Below are 14,453 nucleotides of genomic sequence, written 5' to 3'. Positions count from 1 at the left end.
CACATTAGATGAATGGTATAACGCTGCCCACGGAATTATAAACGCCCCCTCGGCCATCCGGTCAACATCAGATTACGTGTAGTAACTTCCAGAAGTCCGTCCAGTTGGATTTTTTTATATTGCGCCGATTGCTATCAAACTATTTCATCATCAATATAATGCATTTGGAGCTATAAATCACGTTCTGAAGAAAGCTGCAGAAAACGATAAAAACATACTTATACTTAGACCATATTTTACTATGAATATGTGAATGAAAAAGTTTAACGTTGCTACACAATGAACAATACATATAGGACTTTGAATGGGCCCTAATAATGGCAATCTAGCAATAGGATTTAAAAGGTTATAGCCCTGCAAAGAAGGGGAACTTATCCATAGACAAATAGAGCTGGCAACAGATGGTATATCATGAATTTAACCTCCGGCAGCCAAAGTGTTAAGGGGGGGGCAAAAAAAGCCCTTGAAATTTTTTTTTAATTTCTAACCCTGGGCTAATGTTAGCTGCTAACTAGTAGATAGGTCTAGTAGACTATAGACTAGTAATAGGCTAAGCTAACTAGCGTTAGCTTAGCGTTAACCCTGGAGCGGACTGCACGACACCAGTTCCATTTGTGAGAAAAGGGGGGTGGGTTATATTGACAAGGCTTGACAGAGGTTCAAATATAACTTCATATTTATTGGTTATTTGTTTCTTTTATATCAGCATCCAGTCTCCACCGCCGTGTTAATACTCTTCCTGTGTTTACATTTTCGAGTGTGACATCATCGCCTACGGCAAGCTTACACCGTTACACGCTCAAAACGCAAACCGTAAACAAAACCCAGAGCGCACAAAGACTGAGTGTGTACGCAAACTAGAGGGGGGAGAGGGAGGGGGGAAGTTCGCACCCAAGGACGGAACGAGGACGGAACGGACCCGAATGGTGAGTGAGAAAGCACCCTCAATGTCCAATCTGTTCCTCTGCAAAAAAAATATATAATAATTTGTTACGACTAATCGACGCAAAAATTCTGCGTCGACGAGTTTTTATGATCGACGTCGTCGATTATGTCGACTAATCGTTGCAGCCCTAGCTATTAGCTTAGCGCCCTATAACTAGCTTTGCAGGAATTACCCCAGACCATTCCGGTATATAGTTCATATTCACAACGCTATAAAACGGGAACGTATCGATGAAAAAAATGATTTCTTTATGGAATTTTCTTTTTTTAAGATTTTTTTTTTTTGCGTTTATCGCTTTATTCTACTGGGCAGTCCAGTAGAGAGAGAGAGCGAGAGCGAGAGAGCGAGAGAGAGAGAGAGAGAGAGAGAGAGAGAGGTGAAACGGGAGACAGAGTGGGGGGGGAAGACATTCAACAAATAACGACGGGTTCGGGAATCGAACCCGGGTCGGCCGTGCCGCGACTCAGCACGTTATGTGGTTCGCCACTGGGGCGCCCTCTTTATGGCATATTGAAGGGAAGGTTAATACTGTCAATTGACAATGACAATGGACACATAGCAATAATATAAAATATAGATTTAGCTCTACAAACAAGTGAAAACTTGTAATGAAAAGCTGGCCTCTAGGGCTGACCTTCGAATTTTCTTTGGAATTCGAAGCTTCGGGGCCGAGATTCGATTTTAATATATATATATATATATATATTTTTTTTTTTTATGTTGTGGGACTTGTAAAGCACTTTGTTCAACTTAGTCAGTGCTGTAAAGTTTAAACCTTTTTAAATCTTAGACAAACTAAACACTTTGCTTTCATGAAATATTGTAAGCAGTCATTTGAGGCTTTATAAAAGCAGCACAATGAACACAAATCTGTCAGTGCCGAGTCCGACCTCATCTTAAATAACAAACAGCATTGCTTGTTCCAATTAACAAAGAGAGGCAGAGTTGATTTTGCACAAAAAAAGCCCATGCCCATCGAACGAAGCTTCGAAGTATTTAAGGCAGCCCTACTGGCCTCATAGTCTAATCCCAATGGCCCAGAATGTGTTAAAGACACAACGAGTAGATTTGTTGTTGTAGTAAAGATTAAAAAAGGTGGTGTTGCAAGGCTCCTGGCTCACGAAATTCTGATCAAACTAGGCGTTGCCGATCAAAGATAAAGCAGTTGCATATCCTATTTCACCCCTAAATCGTCAGAAACATTATTTTAGTGAACCGTTTAGGTGGAAAAGGAGTTTACTTACGAGCGAGTGGTCATGTTTTCCTGCTTCACACGACTGAGCTTGCACCCTCGGAGGCGTCCAGCTCACAAAATTCAGATCAAACTGTCAAACTAGGCATTGCAGATCAAATATGAATTGAGATCCAGCAATTGCATGTCCCATTTCCCTGAACCGTTTGGTGGGAATTGAGAACGTTTACGAGAAAGCCGCCATTTTGTACACAAGCATTTTTCACACCCACACCGCCTGTTTGAAAAGCGGAGACACATAAAAGATTGACGCCCAGAAACGTACCTAAGACCGCAAAATAAGAAACTAAAAGGCAGAGGGAAGGGTCCCCCTAGATGCATATTTTTTTCAATTGAGCACCCACCCTGAGTGTTGGGTATTGGGATGTGCATGTTTTCTAGCGGCTCATACGTGATCATTGAGAGGGACTATTTTTCTATGAGTCTGTAAACTTTTGGGGGAATTGTGCCTTTAAGGTAGGGGTGGACGGTATGGTCTAAAATGTATATCACGGTATAATTTGAAGCATAGACGGTAACGGTATATATCACGGTATCATCGTTTTTGATAAAAAAAAATTTTTATTTTATATATATATTTTTTTTTTATAAAATATATATATTATATAATTAGACTTGTACTGGTATTATCTGCGAGACATCGCCACCACGCAACAAGCTCCACTGTCTGTGTGTACTCTAGTAGCCTCCAGCTACGGCCAGAATTCTCCGGAGCTGCACCTGCCCTATACTCGAGTAGCCTCGAGCAGAGCTACGGCCAGGATTCTCCGGCGCTGCACCTGGACCCTATTGTATTGGTATTATAACGTTAGCAAGCCCTCAGCTCGAATACGCATCGAATCAGTGTTATAAGACATTGATATCATGAGCTATCTGTAGCTACTGCATATATAACGTTAATACAACGCCTCAGTGAATTATTTAGTTCAATGGGACATTTAGTTTTGAACGGTGAACTAACTTGTGTTAACGTGAGCTAACAGGTAGCATACACGTCTCTAGTACTAGACTTTGTGGAGCGTTTGTTGATGTCAGGAGCTATCGGTAGCTGGCCGACTAGATACCGTTCGGTTAGACAATGCCCCATCATGTATTAAACTAAAAGTGAATAGTTGACTGGGTCATTTTGTAACGGTAGCTAAGCTAACGTTAGCTCAGGGAGACGCCGACAGCTCCCGTGTCCCGTCCCACTAGACTACTAGACCCGCGTTTACATGCGTGCGGTAGGGGCTGGCACGCCCACTGCGCGAAGCCTCCTAAATAACTTTTTCCAGTTCGCACATATCTATTATCTATGACTAATTCTATCTATTTTTAGGGGCAAATGCCAGTGAAATAGTCGCGCTGTGGTTACATGACGTCATTGCTATTTTAGAGCTGCACTACCGGTTACACAGTATACTCAAAATCCATACCGTAGAGCAAATTCATACCGTTTATACCGTATACCGTTTATACCGTCCACCCCTACTTTAAGGGGAAATAATATGAGCATGTAGCACTGGTTAGTTTACTTCCTCTTCAGGCAGAGATGTTTGACAGTGGAACGTCATCCAACCTTCTGTGTAGGAGGAGTGTGGAGTTGGAAGAACTGGAAGTAAATACAGCTCAGTAAAATGATGAAAATGGAAAAAATACCAAGACCTTAATGAGTAATTAACAGTTTCTGGAAAGTTATAGAACATATTGATATATATCCTTTTCATTTTCATCATCATGTCACTGAGCTGTACTTGGTACTTCAACAACTTGAATTTGTACAAGATAGTTTGTAGTTTGGGGATATGTGAGATCATGGGCATAATAAATTTACTTTGTTTTTTTGGGTGGACCTTCAATGTAGAGTTGGATACTTTAGCCCAGATCCACATTAGTCATGTCATTATCAATCAACCTAATGAAATACGAGAAATACCAGTTAATTCCTCTTTCCACACCTTTACATATCCAAACGTTATGCATTTAAAAAGCAGAAATGCAAAATCCGCCCTGTGGGTACGGAACGGATTCACCCAAGACACTTTATTACAAGCAACAATGTGAATTAGCAAGCAGGTAGCTAACTAGCCGAGTTTCATGATGAGCTGTAAAACATATCCTTTTCATAGTAAACAACAAGGGAAAGACACAATCGGAAAAAGGTGGTTTTGTATCCTAACCGATGCTAAACTATCCTAGCGTGAAAGTGCCTTTTCATATTTGCCTATGACGATACGATAGCGGTCAGACAGTCACGATAACAGAGCCAAGGCAGATGATTCCACACAATCATGCCATTACGTGATAAGCTCTCCAAGAAGACACTTCATGCCCTTGGCTTCATCGTCTTACAAGTTTTACCCCCCCCCCCCTCCCCCCCACAGAACTTTTCCACCCAATATATTCATCAATAAACCAATCTTGACACAAGCCCTCTGCTCCCCAGTCTATCCAAAGGAACCCAGTCGGGTGGAGGATTGGATAATGACGAGGTTAACCACCTATACCGCACAGTGAGCGCCGATATGGCTGCTGAGGCCCGTATGCATCTACTCCCTGCAGCCACCATTAAGTAGTGTAGTCCCCCACAACCGGACATGAATAACCAATAGAGTTCAGCCTCAATGTTTCACTTTGTGGCCCGTGTGGTACAATGAAATACCACGATAACTCATCTGTTGATGCCCCCCTTGGAGAGGCTGTGGTAGGATTGCCCGTTATGCTTTTTAAGCCTTCTTCCACCTCAAATAGATTTCCAAAACAGACTAATTACATTTTTGTATGTACACACAAGTCACGCCGGCTGCCGACAACACACATCTCATCTGCCCCGGCCTGCTATGCCGCAGCTAACCTGAGAACCACTGGTTAACAGAAACACAAGCCTTACCTTGTTCAGTGCTCCAGGCTGCTGTGGCCTCATCCCGCCCGGTCCCCCGGGACCCATCTGCTGACCCCCCTGCTGCTGCAGGGTCTCCGCCAACAGATTATTATTACTCCCCATCCCCGTGTTGCCAGGGTAACCCATCCTGGGCGAACCGTTCATCACCTGCCCTCCCATAAGGCCTTGCTGCGGCTGTCCATTGTTGCCCTTCTGGGCGCCCATCATGGCCGCCGCCCGATTCATCCCGGCCACTCCTCCCACCATCCCCTGCTGCATAAGCCCGGACTGTTGCTGGCCCTGCGGCCCCAGGCCCTGAGGTCCACCCGGGGAGGCGTGCATGCCCCCCATCATGCCCATGGAGGCCCCTGGCCCCGTGCTGTTGGGGGTGGGCCCCCCCTGCTGGGGCGGTGCTCGACTGAGGAGCTCGGAGAGCTGTTTGTGTTTGGCGGCCGCGTCCTGGCCTCCTCCCACACCCATCCCTCCCATGCCTCCTCCTCCAAGGCTGGTATGGAGTTGGCTGAGGTCCCCTCCGTTGACAAGCCCCAGTTCCGAGGAGTTGATGAGCTCATCCGGGAGGTCGTGCTCCAAGTCGAAGAGTGAACCAAAATCTAGGGAGGGAGGAGAGAAGGGGCAATGTTATTTACCAAGCAAACCCAAGAGGCCTCTCAGGAAGCATTAGCTAAGTCAATTCCAATGAATACCTAGAATTTGCATTTCCATGTGGCCACTAATTTTCAACGGTTGAATAATTCAAATACCTGACATTTTCAATAATGTAAAACAGCTCAGACATTAATTTAGGAAAGTGACTATGCTCTCTCTATCAACTATCCTACATGGGAGCACTCTGCGGAACAATCCGTCTCCTATCTGGTGACTGAGCCAGACAGCCAGTGCAGCGGCAGCTGCCTCCCAGAGACCAGACTCCTCTCCTGGGCATCAGTTTGTGGTTTGATGGGGTGCCAAACATGGAAAGTGGATGGGGTAGGGTAAGGGTGAGAAGCCACAGAGGGGTAAATACTGGCCGGGCAGGTGTGTGTACTCGGTCTACAGTAATAAGGTGCAACAGCAGAGAGAGGAAAGCTCCTGACTACATCCCTACTGGATACTGACAGAGAGGGGAAAGCAGCAGACTAGATGCCTACTGGATACTGTCTGACGGAGAGGGAAAAGCTACAGACTAGATGCCTACTGGATACTGACCGAGAGGGGAAAGCTACAGACTACATCCCTACTGGATAATGACAGAGAGGGAAAAGCTAGACTACATCCCTACCGGATACTGACAGAGGTAAAAGCTAGACTACATCCCTACTGGATACTGATGGAGGGAACAGCTACAGACTACATGCCTACTGGATACCGACAGAGGGAAAAGCTACAGACTACTGGATACTGACATAGAAAGGAGAGTAGATAAAGCGTAAAGTTTTGAACCCGTTTGAATGAAATACAAAACAAGACAAAAAACTAAACAAAAAATGCCCTACACAAACATAACCTGGATAAATCAATGATTTTCTCATCTATAAACACTCACATTGGTGGAAACTAACTAACTAATGCATGATGGCAGAACAGTGCCCAGGTCTTACTGCACAAGGCAAGCCAGCCTGGCTACTGTAGTGCCAACAGACTAGGCGTATTCACTCCCATCAACACCACAAGCCAAAGCTCTTGATCTTTTATGGTGACATTTGGCATTCCAACACCTCCAGGGTTAAACTCTCCTGAATAGGAGAGCAAGTGGCCGTTTATGACACTAGGGTGAAGTTCTACTATACCCCTGTATCAGATTTGACCATGCCTGAGAGGCTCACTGCCCCACACTCTCTCATTTACCAACACAAACTTGCCACTTGCCGATGGCAGTAGCAAAGTGCAGACATCTTAGGAAATGTAACACCTATCCACAGCCTCATTTTGAAAACAATCACTCTAGGATGGGTTGGACTAATCCTGCCGGGTACAGAGTAGAATCATGGTTCAGCAGACAGCATGCAAGGGAAAGTAAGAGACAATTGTACTCATTCAAATCAGTTTATACACATTCAAAAGAAGCATTCCTAGAATGGCAGCATTTTAAACTACATGCTCCGATAAAACAAAGCGTCGGTCTGTGTCACAACGGGATGCAACAAGCCGAGGCCCTTGCAGGGAATAGATTAACGACATAGAATTTGTGCTACAAAACAAACGCCAAGGCCTTTCGCGTTGTGTTCATTGACTGAACATTATCATACAAATGGGGTTGTAAAGTAACCAACGTTTAATGTTATAACATAAAAGGGATTAATCGTTGGGAAATCTAGCTCCCTCTTAACAAAACGCACTGTGAGAAACTTCAAAGCAGACGAGTGATATAAACGTGTCCACTGCTTGTTAACGTTGCAGCGCAGCGCGCAGTTAAAGGACGGTATTAGAATGTAACAACATTCCATCCCAGCGAGCTGCGAGACAACAATGCAACAGCGCAACTTCTTCATTGATGAAGTGAGGGCCAAACAATAGCTAGCTAGTTAGCTAACACCAATAGTTCGTTAAAATTGTGAGTATCCCCGCAGGTTAGCACAAACACACGCTGTGTCAATTAAGATATGTTTCTATAATCACCAGAAGGGTGCAAACCATTAAAAAATGTATTCTGGTCACCCGGTGGTTAACGACTTCTTGCCCCTTTTCGTCGTTAGCTCAGCTGAGCCGGTAACGTTAGCTGCCTGATGTTAGCTAGTCGGCTATCTCGCTGGGATACCGTTATTTCTCTCTTCGAACAGGACCTTCGGCTCAAATTAGTTTGGTGCTTTTGTCACTGTATTTGGACATCAATTCCGATGCCCTGTCCTTTATCGCAGGGTCACGTTGCATGTTTTAACTGCCTCACATGAACTAAGAAGCTGGCTAACTTGAGCAAACTGGGGTGACTCGACTCTTCCATTGTTTGCGTTGGATGGACCAGCTACTACTAGTTAGCTATAGCCAGGTAGGCTAGTACATCAAAACATCACTGCTCGAGAGTTGTTCAAGGCGCCGACAACCGATGTTCTAACTTATCTAATGCAAATTCAAAACAATCTCATTTCGAAACACATTCGCTTTGAACACAAACGCATACATGTCATGGAAGTTTATGAACTATGCAGCAACTAAGTTAGAGCAAGTAACTTGCATGGCAAGTCTGCTGCAGACTCTTGGAACAGCTTCACATTAAACCACGTCGCAGCTAGTTATGTTTCATACATGGCCAAAGAATGCATTTTAAGATACTTACCATTTCCATCACTTGCAGACACTGAGAGAGCTGGAGAGGACAGCTTGGGCCTCTTGGCTGAAGGCGGGCCGGACTCCAAGACATTATCGGCCATATTTTTCACGAATTAAAAATTTCTGTGGATCCACAAAGGGCAAACGTATTTCCCTTGTTTGCGTCTCCTTATTCCTCTTCAAGAATTGTTTTTTTTATTCTTCCCCCACCGCTTGGCGACGGTAGGGGAAAGACGGCAATGTTCAACTCCTTCGTTTCAGAATTCCCACTTTCGATGTATCCCTCTCCGTAGATCTAAATCCCCCTCCCCTGTCGGAGATGTTGTTTCTTCACAGATGTCTCCGAGTGGAGCAGGGGGAGGTGGGAAGGTGGAGTCGGCGAAAAAGACGAGCGAACGGGCCGTCGACAACCTCATGTAGCCTCTTCTGCGACATAAAAACCGTCCCAAGACCTGTCCTCCATGGCAGCATCAGTGTTTTCCGCCATAGTCGGCGGAGAAATCTTGTTTCAACTCTGGAGCGCTCCAATGAAAAGGTCTCGGCGAGGGAATATAGATGAGAAATGTAATACAAGTAGTAAAGGCCAAAACGTACCCCAGTAACTTCGGGGTCTTCCCTCATGCAACAGTTATAAGAACCCCGAACGCGTTGATCATATATTTCCACTTTATCCGAATTATCACTGCTGCCAAAGCATCCCTTCCCCGATATCACCAAAACAAGGTGTGGGATGAAGGGTCACAGTGGATGACGATAGGTTTCAAATGCAATTAAAGCGTGAATGGCAATCTCAAGTGCAATACTGAGAAAACAACTTGCATTGATTTCAACTCAATAAATAGCATTGCCTGCAACAGTTAAGAGAAATATGAACATATCAAGTCTCACACTGCCACTAAACTCGGTTAAAATGATTCTTGCACATTTGTATTTTCATGCATCTGTAAGTTATCTCTTGTATGTGTATGTCAACTACACTGTGCAGATAATGTATGCGTCTGTCCATGCAAGGCACTGGGTCAAAAATAACGGACTCATATTGCACATTTGGTTGTTGCACCCCTTTGCGCGACTATGCAAATTGCAGCCAGTGGGGTTGGAAATGGTTGCAAAATCGTCCGAAAAAATTATTGTCAAAATCACCGCTTATCTGCAGACTGAGAATTGCCAATCAACTGTGGTGCAGATTTTTCTTAACCAGAATAGTTCGTACGGGCCATCAATTGCCAATCAGTGGGCGATCAGAACGATCCAATTAGTTTTATTTTGCAAAGGACGTTCCACGGGGTTACTTATCCTGTGCTTCTGGGAAGATTTCTTGTCCAATTTTCTCTGGCGATAACACTGCAAAGGATTTCCGTTGGTTGGAGAAAATAAACGTTTGTAAATATTGCACACAAAAAATGTCAGCCACTGCGTATACTGATATATCTTGCCATGCAAGCGAAGAAAAAAGATCCTGATCAAAAACAAGAATACAGTGATTGGCGAGAATGTGATGAAACGACGGGGGTCGCTCAGATATATGGCGATTTTAGAAGTGGGAACCCTCGGAAAGGCAAGAGAATGATAGCAACACCCCCCAAAATATTTTGGGTTCACAAAATCCTTTCATTGACTCTTTGTGATGGAGAATGCCCCCCTTCGCGTTTATCCTGGCAAATGTCCCTTATCTTTAAACCCGTCTTTCTTCTTTCCACCTATCTTTTGCGCCCGGTAGCAATTTATTTGTATAATTGTCTATGCGGGCTTTTTCCTTCCTCCGCGATGGACACATAATGATTTTTCATGTTCATTTTTTCTTTCGCAGGTTTTCCTTCGTTATAATATATTGCCCTCTTCCGCCTCTCCTCTCCGTCTCCGCTCCGTAAAAACACCCCCTTCCTTGGATTTTCAAAGACAATTTCCTTTTTTAAATCACCGACTCGTTTTCCTGAAGTCTTATCTTTTGTTTATGCTTTCTCTTTCCGCTCTTTATGCTCGGACACGATTTAGCCACTCTTTTCACCGGCGGTTCCCGGAGTGGCTGTTATCGGTGCTGGAGTCGCTCCTTCTCTCGGTATCTCCTGTTTCTTACGGTCTGTCCGCACAAACAAAATGGCGGCTTGTTGTTTCTACTCCTCTGATACGGGGGGAGGGTTGGAGGTACAGCAACATTAGGCGTGAAGGGGGGTTGGTTGGTGCTCGGGATTGCCCGGAATACACTTTCGTATTCTCTCGGAGTTGCATTACTATCGCAATCATCTGTAGGGGACACTCGCGCTCCACCGCTAGCGGCCCTTGACAGGGCACTTGACACATCTTGTTCATATTTGGCTACATATAATAGCAAATATAACCTTGTAACCCCGATGTTACATTTTCACCAGTGCATTCCTCTTGTGATTTGCTCACGGTTTTGAGACAAATGTATCCAGCAGTCCTCTTATCAATTAGTATCACTCAACCAACCTTTCACAAAGTCATGACATCAAGTTGTTCTTGTGATTACTCAGTCAAAAATAAAATGATGAAGTCACTAAATGCAGTCTCGACACTACTAAAACCTAAAGGAACCTATGCGATTTATTAGTTTCGTGTTCTTATAAAAGAGAAGGATGAGAACATCAACATATTTTACATCTATAGAACAAAACTTTTCTTGACCCACATACAGAAACGCAACCTTGCTGTTTCACTTCGAAGGTTCTCACATTTGCTTCTCTTAACACACAGACACAAGCACGCAAATACAATCCTGTTGATATAGCCTATTTGATTTCAGTGCACAGTGATTTCACTGAAATCATCCATTTCTGGTTTATCAGTAGTAACTGTTTAGGACACAGTTCTCTTCATCCACACCTTGAATTTGACCAAGTTCATAAAGATGGCAACCTTTTGAATTGACGCCATTTGAACTGCCATGCCAATTCTACTGTATAATGCACAGCTAGGGCACATCCAATGGGCTTGCAGGGACCTGTATAGGGAACGACTCAGGGAAGATGAGTAATATTCACCAAACTATTGTTCAACTTCGAGGTAAAAAGGATAAATGTGCTTTAAAGTCATGACATTGTATGTATCAATAGCTTCTTTCCATGAAAACATATAGGCTATACATTTATCCCTGAAACAGATAGGAAGTGGGAGCAGAACGGCTGGAGGAATATGTTGGTGTTGGAGCAAAGACACCAAGCACTGGGTTTTAAAATGTATTCTGGAGTCGCTGCAAGTGAGTCAGTGTATTTCTATGTAAGCGGCGTGCACTGAGAATATCACCCAGATACAGATTTGATCCCTACCCCTCCACGAGCGGAGCTCCATACCAGGCGGGTGCAGTGTGGACAACAGCAGCGCCAAAGTGAAGGAGTGCCATTCAGTGACACATTCCACTTCCAGTCTGTTTCAAGGGTTAGGGTGTAGGGCATAGATCCCTATTGATTGGAATTTGACCCTGGTGATCTACCTCTTCCTCCATGTCCAAATTAAAAGTGAGTGGAGGTGGGCATTTGGTGCTTTGCACTATGGGACTGGTATGGAATAAAGTGATGTCATACCGGGAGGCCACTGTCTTTGTGCACCTGGACAAGACCCATCCTCTGATCAGATTTTTCCTGTTTTATTTATTTGTTCTGTGCCTATATACATAAAGGAGCACTGATCTGAGACATGAGTCCTGACCGTCAGTCTTAGATCCGTTCTTTAAGCTTTAGGGTGGATGCACACTACAAGATTTCTTAAACTATTTAAGTGATAATTTCCAAAGTAGGGTGGTGCAAGCGAACTTGAGGGTGAAAACAATGATGATCATGACAGGACTTTCACCCCAGGTCTCTGTGTGGGGTGCCTTGATTGACCAGGTGCCTAAAGACGGAGGCCCTTAGGTTTTACATAATTATATGTCTCACAGAGTAAAGCATCCAAGTGTCAACTTCTGTCTTGGTAATTTAGTTTGGAAACTGTATGCACAACTCTTTGCGGGTGGCGTGGTCGGACCAAATTACATCATTCAAAAAAACTGCCATTTTTACAACAACCCTCATTCACTAGGGTTTAATCTCGTCAAAACTTGTAGTATGCGTCTTCCCATTCGACATATGGCGCCCGCCTGACCCCTACTCTATGCAGCGGAGAAGGCAGAAATGCACAGTACACTTCCTGTCCGCGCTGCTGTCGGCCAATCAGTTAACCCTCTTGGCCTGCCCTATCGCTGGGCACAGGCCCATTCTACATCAGCGATGGTCTTTGGTGCATCGGAGGACAGTATAAGGGGAGCTCCCCTGTCTTGGATCATGACGTCATCCTCGATCCTCACCCCCAGGCCACGGAAACGCTCTGGGGCCTGATCGTCCTCCTCACTAATATACAAGCCTGTGGGGAGACAGGAGAGAGGGGGAGAGATGAGTGTTCGGCTCAACTTGGACCATCCCACACAAAATGCGCATTTTGTCTTGAAGCAGTAGTGACAGGAGGCATGGAAATAGAATGAAGGCGAAGCTAAATGTTAACAACAGCATGGCTTAAACTAAATGTTAACAACAGCATGGCTTAAACTAAATGTTAACAACAGCATGGCTTAAACTAAATGTTAACAACAGCATGCCTTAACCTAAATGTATGCATGATGCAAGGAATTGACACTGGTGTTGATGCGACTATAATGATCCTGGATCACACAGGCTAGAATCTGTGGAGGAGGGAGACCAGTAAGGTAGAAGTTTACTTCTGGGAAATTGTTTGTGTGTGTGTGTGTATTTCTGACAGATGGAGAAAATATATGTCAGTGTGACTGAGGACATGTATGACAAGAGAGCAAAATTCAAAGTGAGTGCGTGCATGCTCATAGGCTAGACCCAACAGTGGCTTTGGAGATAGTTTTGATATGTGGATATTTGGACAGACACTATGCCAAAGCCACAGTGTTAAATCTGGCTCACCTATGGTGCTCTCCGGCTTGTTCATTGCGGCGTCTACAGGAGTTGTGGTCCATGGTCACTCAAAAATATGGTGAAATTACCACTACTTTGTGTGCTGTTACGGTTTAACTTTAGTTGTAATTTGGTCATTAATGGTCTAGTTTTTCCACAATATGACTTTAGTGGCACAATACTAGGCTGACAAGCATGCATGGAAGATGTCAGAAGACAGGAAGTATCAAGGTAAAAGCTTGTGGGTTATCCACCGTGTCTGATACACACCTTACCCTCTCTTTCCCCCCCTCATCCAAGTAGAGCTTTTATTTTGAAAACATCCTGACTTCCGTGCATAGCTGCATGCCTGTACGGTATCAGCCTAAGCCTTGCTTAGCCTTACTTAAGTACACATTTCGAGGTATGGACACAAAACATGGGACTATGCAACAGGGACACTATGCTCAATCAAAACATGGGACTACACAACAGGGACACTATGCTCAATCAAAACATGGGACTACACAACAGGGACACTATGCTCAATCAAAACATGGGACTACACAACAGGGACACTGCTCAATGAAAACATGGGACTACACAACAGGGACACTATGCTCAATGAAAACATGGGACTATACAACAGGAACACTATGCTCAATGAAAACATGGGACTACACAACAGGGACACTATGCTCAATGAAAACATGGGACTACGCAACAGGCACACTGCTCAATCAAAACATGGGACTACACAACAGGGACACTATGCTCAATGAAAACATGGGACTACGCAACAGGCACACTGCTCAATCAAAACATGGGACTACACAACAGGGAGATACTATGCTCAATCAAAACATGGGACTACGCTCAGATTTTGGGGTATTTAAATAATCTCTCCCTCCCAGAGAGGAGATATTGTAAATAAATTGTTCAGAAGAGAGGCTTTTTGGATATGTATACACTAAACACAGTTTAGCCACTTAACCCTTTCACAACCACACTACAGGTTAACCCTTTCACTGCTACACTACAAAGGGTTAACCCTTTCACTACCACACTACAGAAGGTTAACCTTTCAATACCACACAGCAAAGATTTATGAAGATAATGTACTTTCACATTTGAAGCCTGCCAACTTCAGGAAGACGTAATCACAGCAGCATAGCTGGACCACATAACTGTTAACACAACCTTTAGAGGTCAATGGATCGAGGATTGAATGCTCTCAAG

General features: G+C 44.2%; 2 protein-coding genes across 5 annotated transcripts in view; both read right to left on the bottom strand.

The window, feature by feature from the left end:
* The window catches only part of ep300b (EP300 lysine acetyltransferase b), a 155,494-nt gene extending 146,563 nt beyond the window's left edge, over positions 1-8,931 (bottom strand). For all 4 annotated transcript variants that reach the window (XM_084328213.1, XM_084328214.1, XM_084328215.1 and 1 more), the window contains exons 1-2: positions 8,330-8,931; positions 5,068-5,669 (exon numbers count right to left, since the gene is read on the bottom strand). In XM_084328213.1, the coding sequence (XP_084184339.1) occupies positions 5,068-5,669; positions 8,330-8,423 (696 nt within the window). In that variant the 5' untranslated portion in view covers positions 8,424-8,931. The remainder of the gene's footprint in view (positions 1-5,067; positions 5,670-8,329) is intronic.
* Positions 8,932-10,892: 1,961 nt separating this feature from the next.
* Positions 10,893-14,453, bottom strand: part of xpnpep3 (X-prolyl aminopeptidase 3, mitochondrial) — a 73,904-nt gene continuing 70,343 nt past the window's right edge. Inside the window, exon 11 of the mRNA XM_084329986.1 lies at positions 10,893-12,678. Coding sequence (XP_084186112.1) covers positions 12,512-12,678 — 167 coding nt within the window. The 3' untranslated portion in view covers positions 10,893-12,511. The remainder of the gene's footprint in view (positions 12,679-14,453) is intronic.

Source organism: Notolepis coatsorum, assembly GCF_963971535.1.
Source record: "Notolepis coatsorum genome assembly, chromosome: 14".
NCBI classification, from domain to species: Eukaryota; Metazoa; Chordata; class Actinopteri; order Aulopiformes; family Paralepididae; genus Notolepis; species Notolepis coatsorum.
The sequence above is the reverse complement of the archived record's forward strand: the minus strand, read 5'-3'. Positions and strand labels throughout refer to the sequence as shown.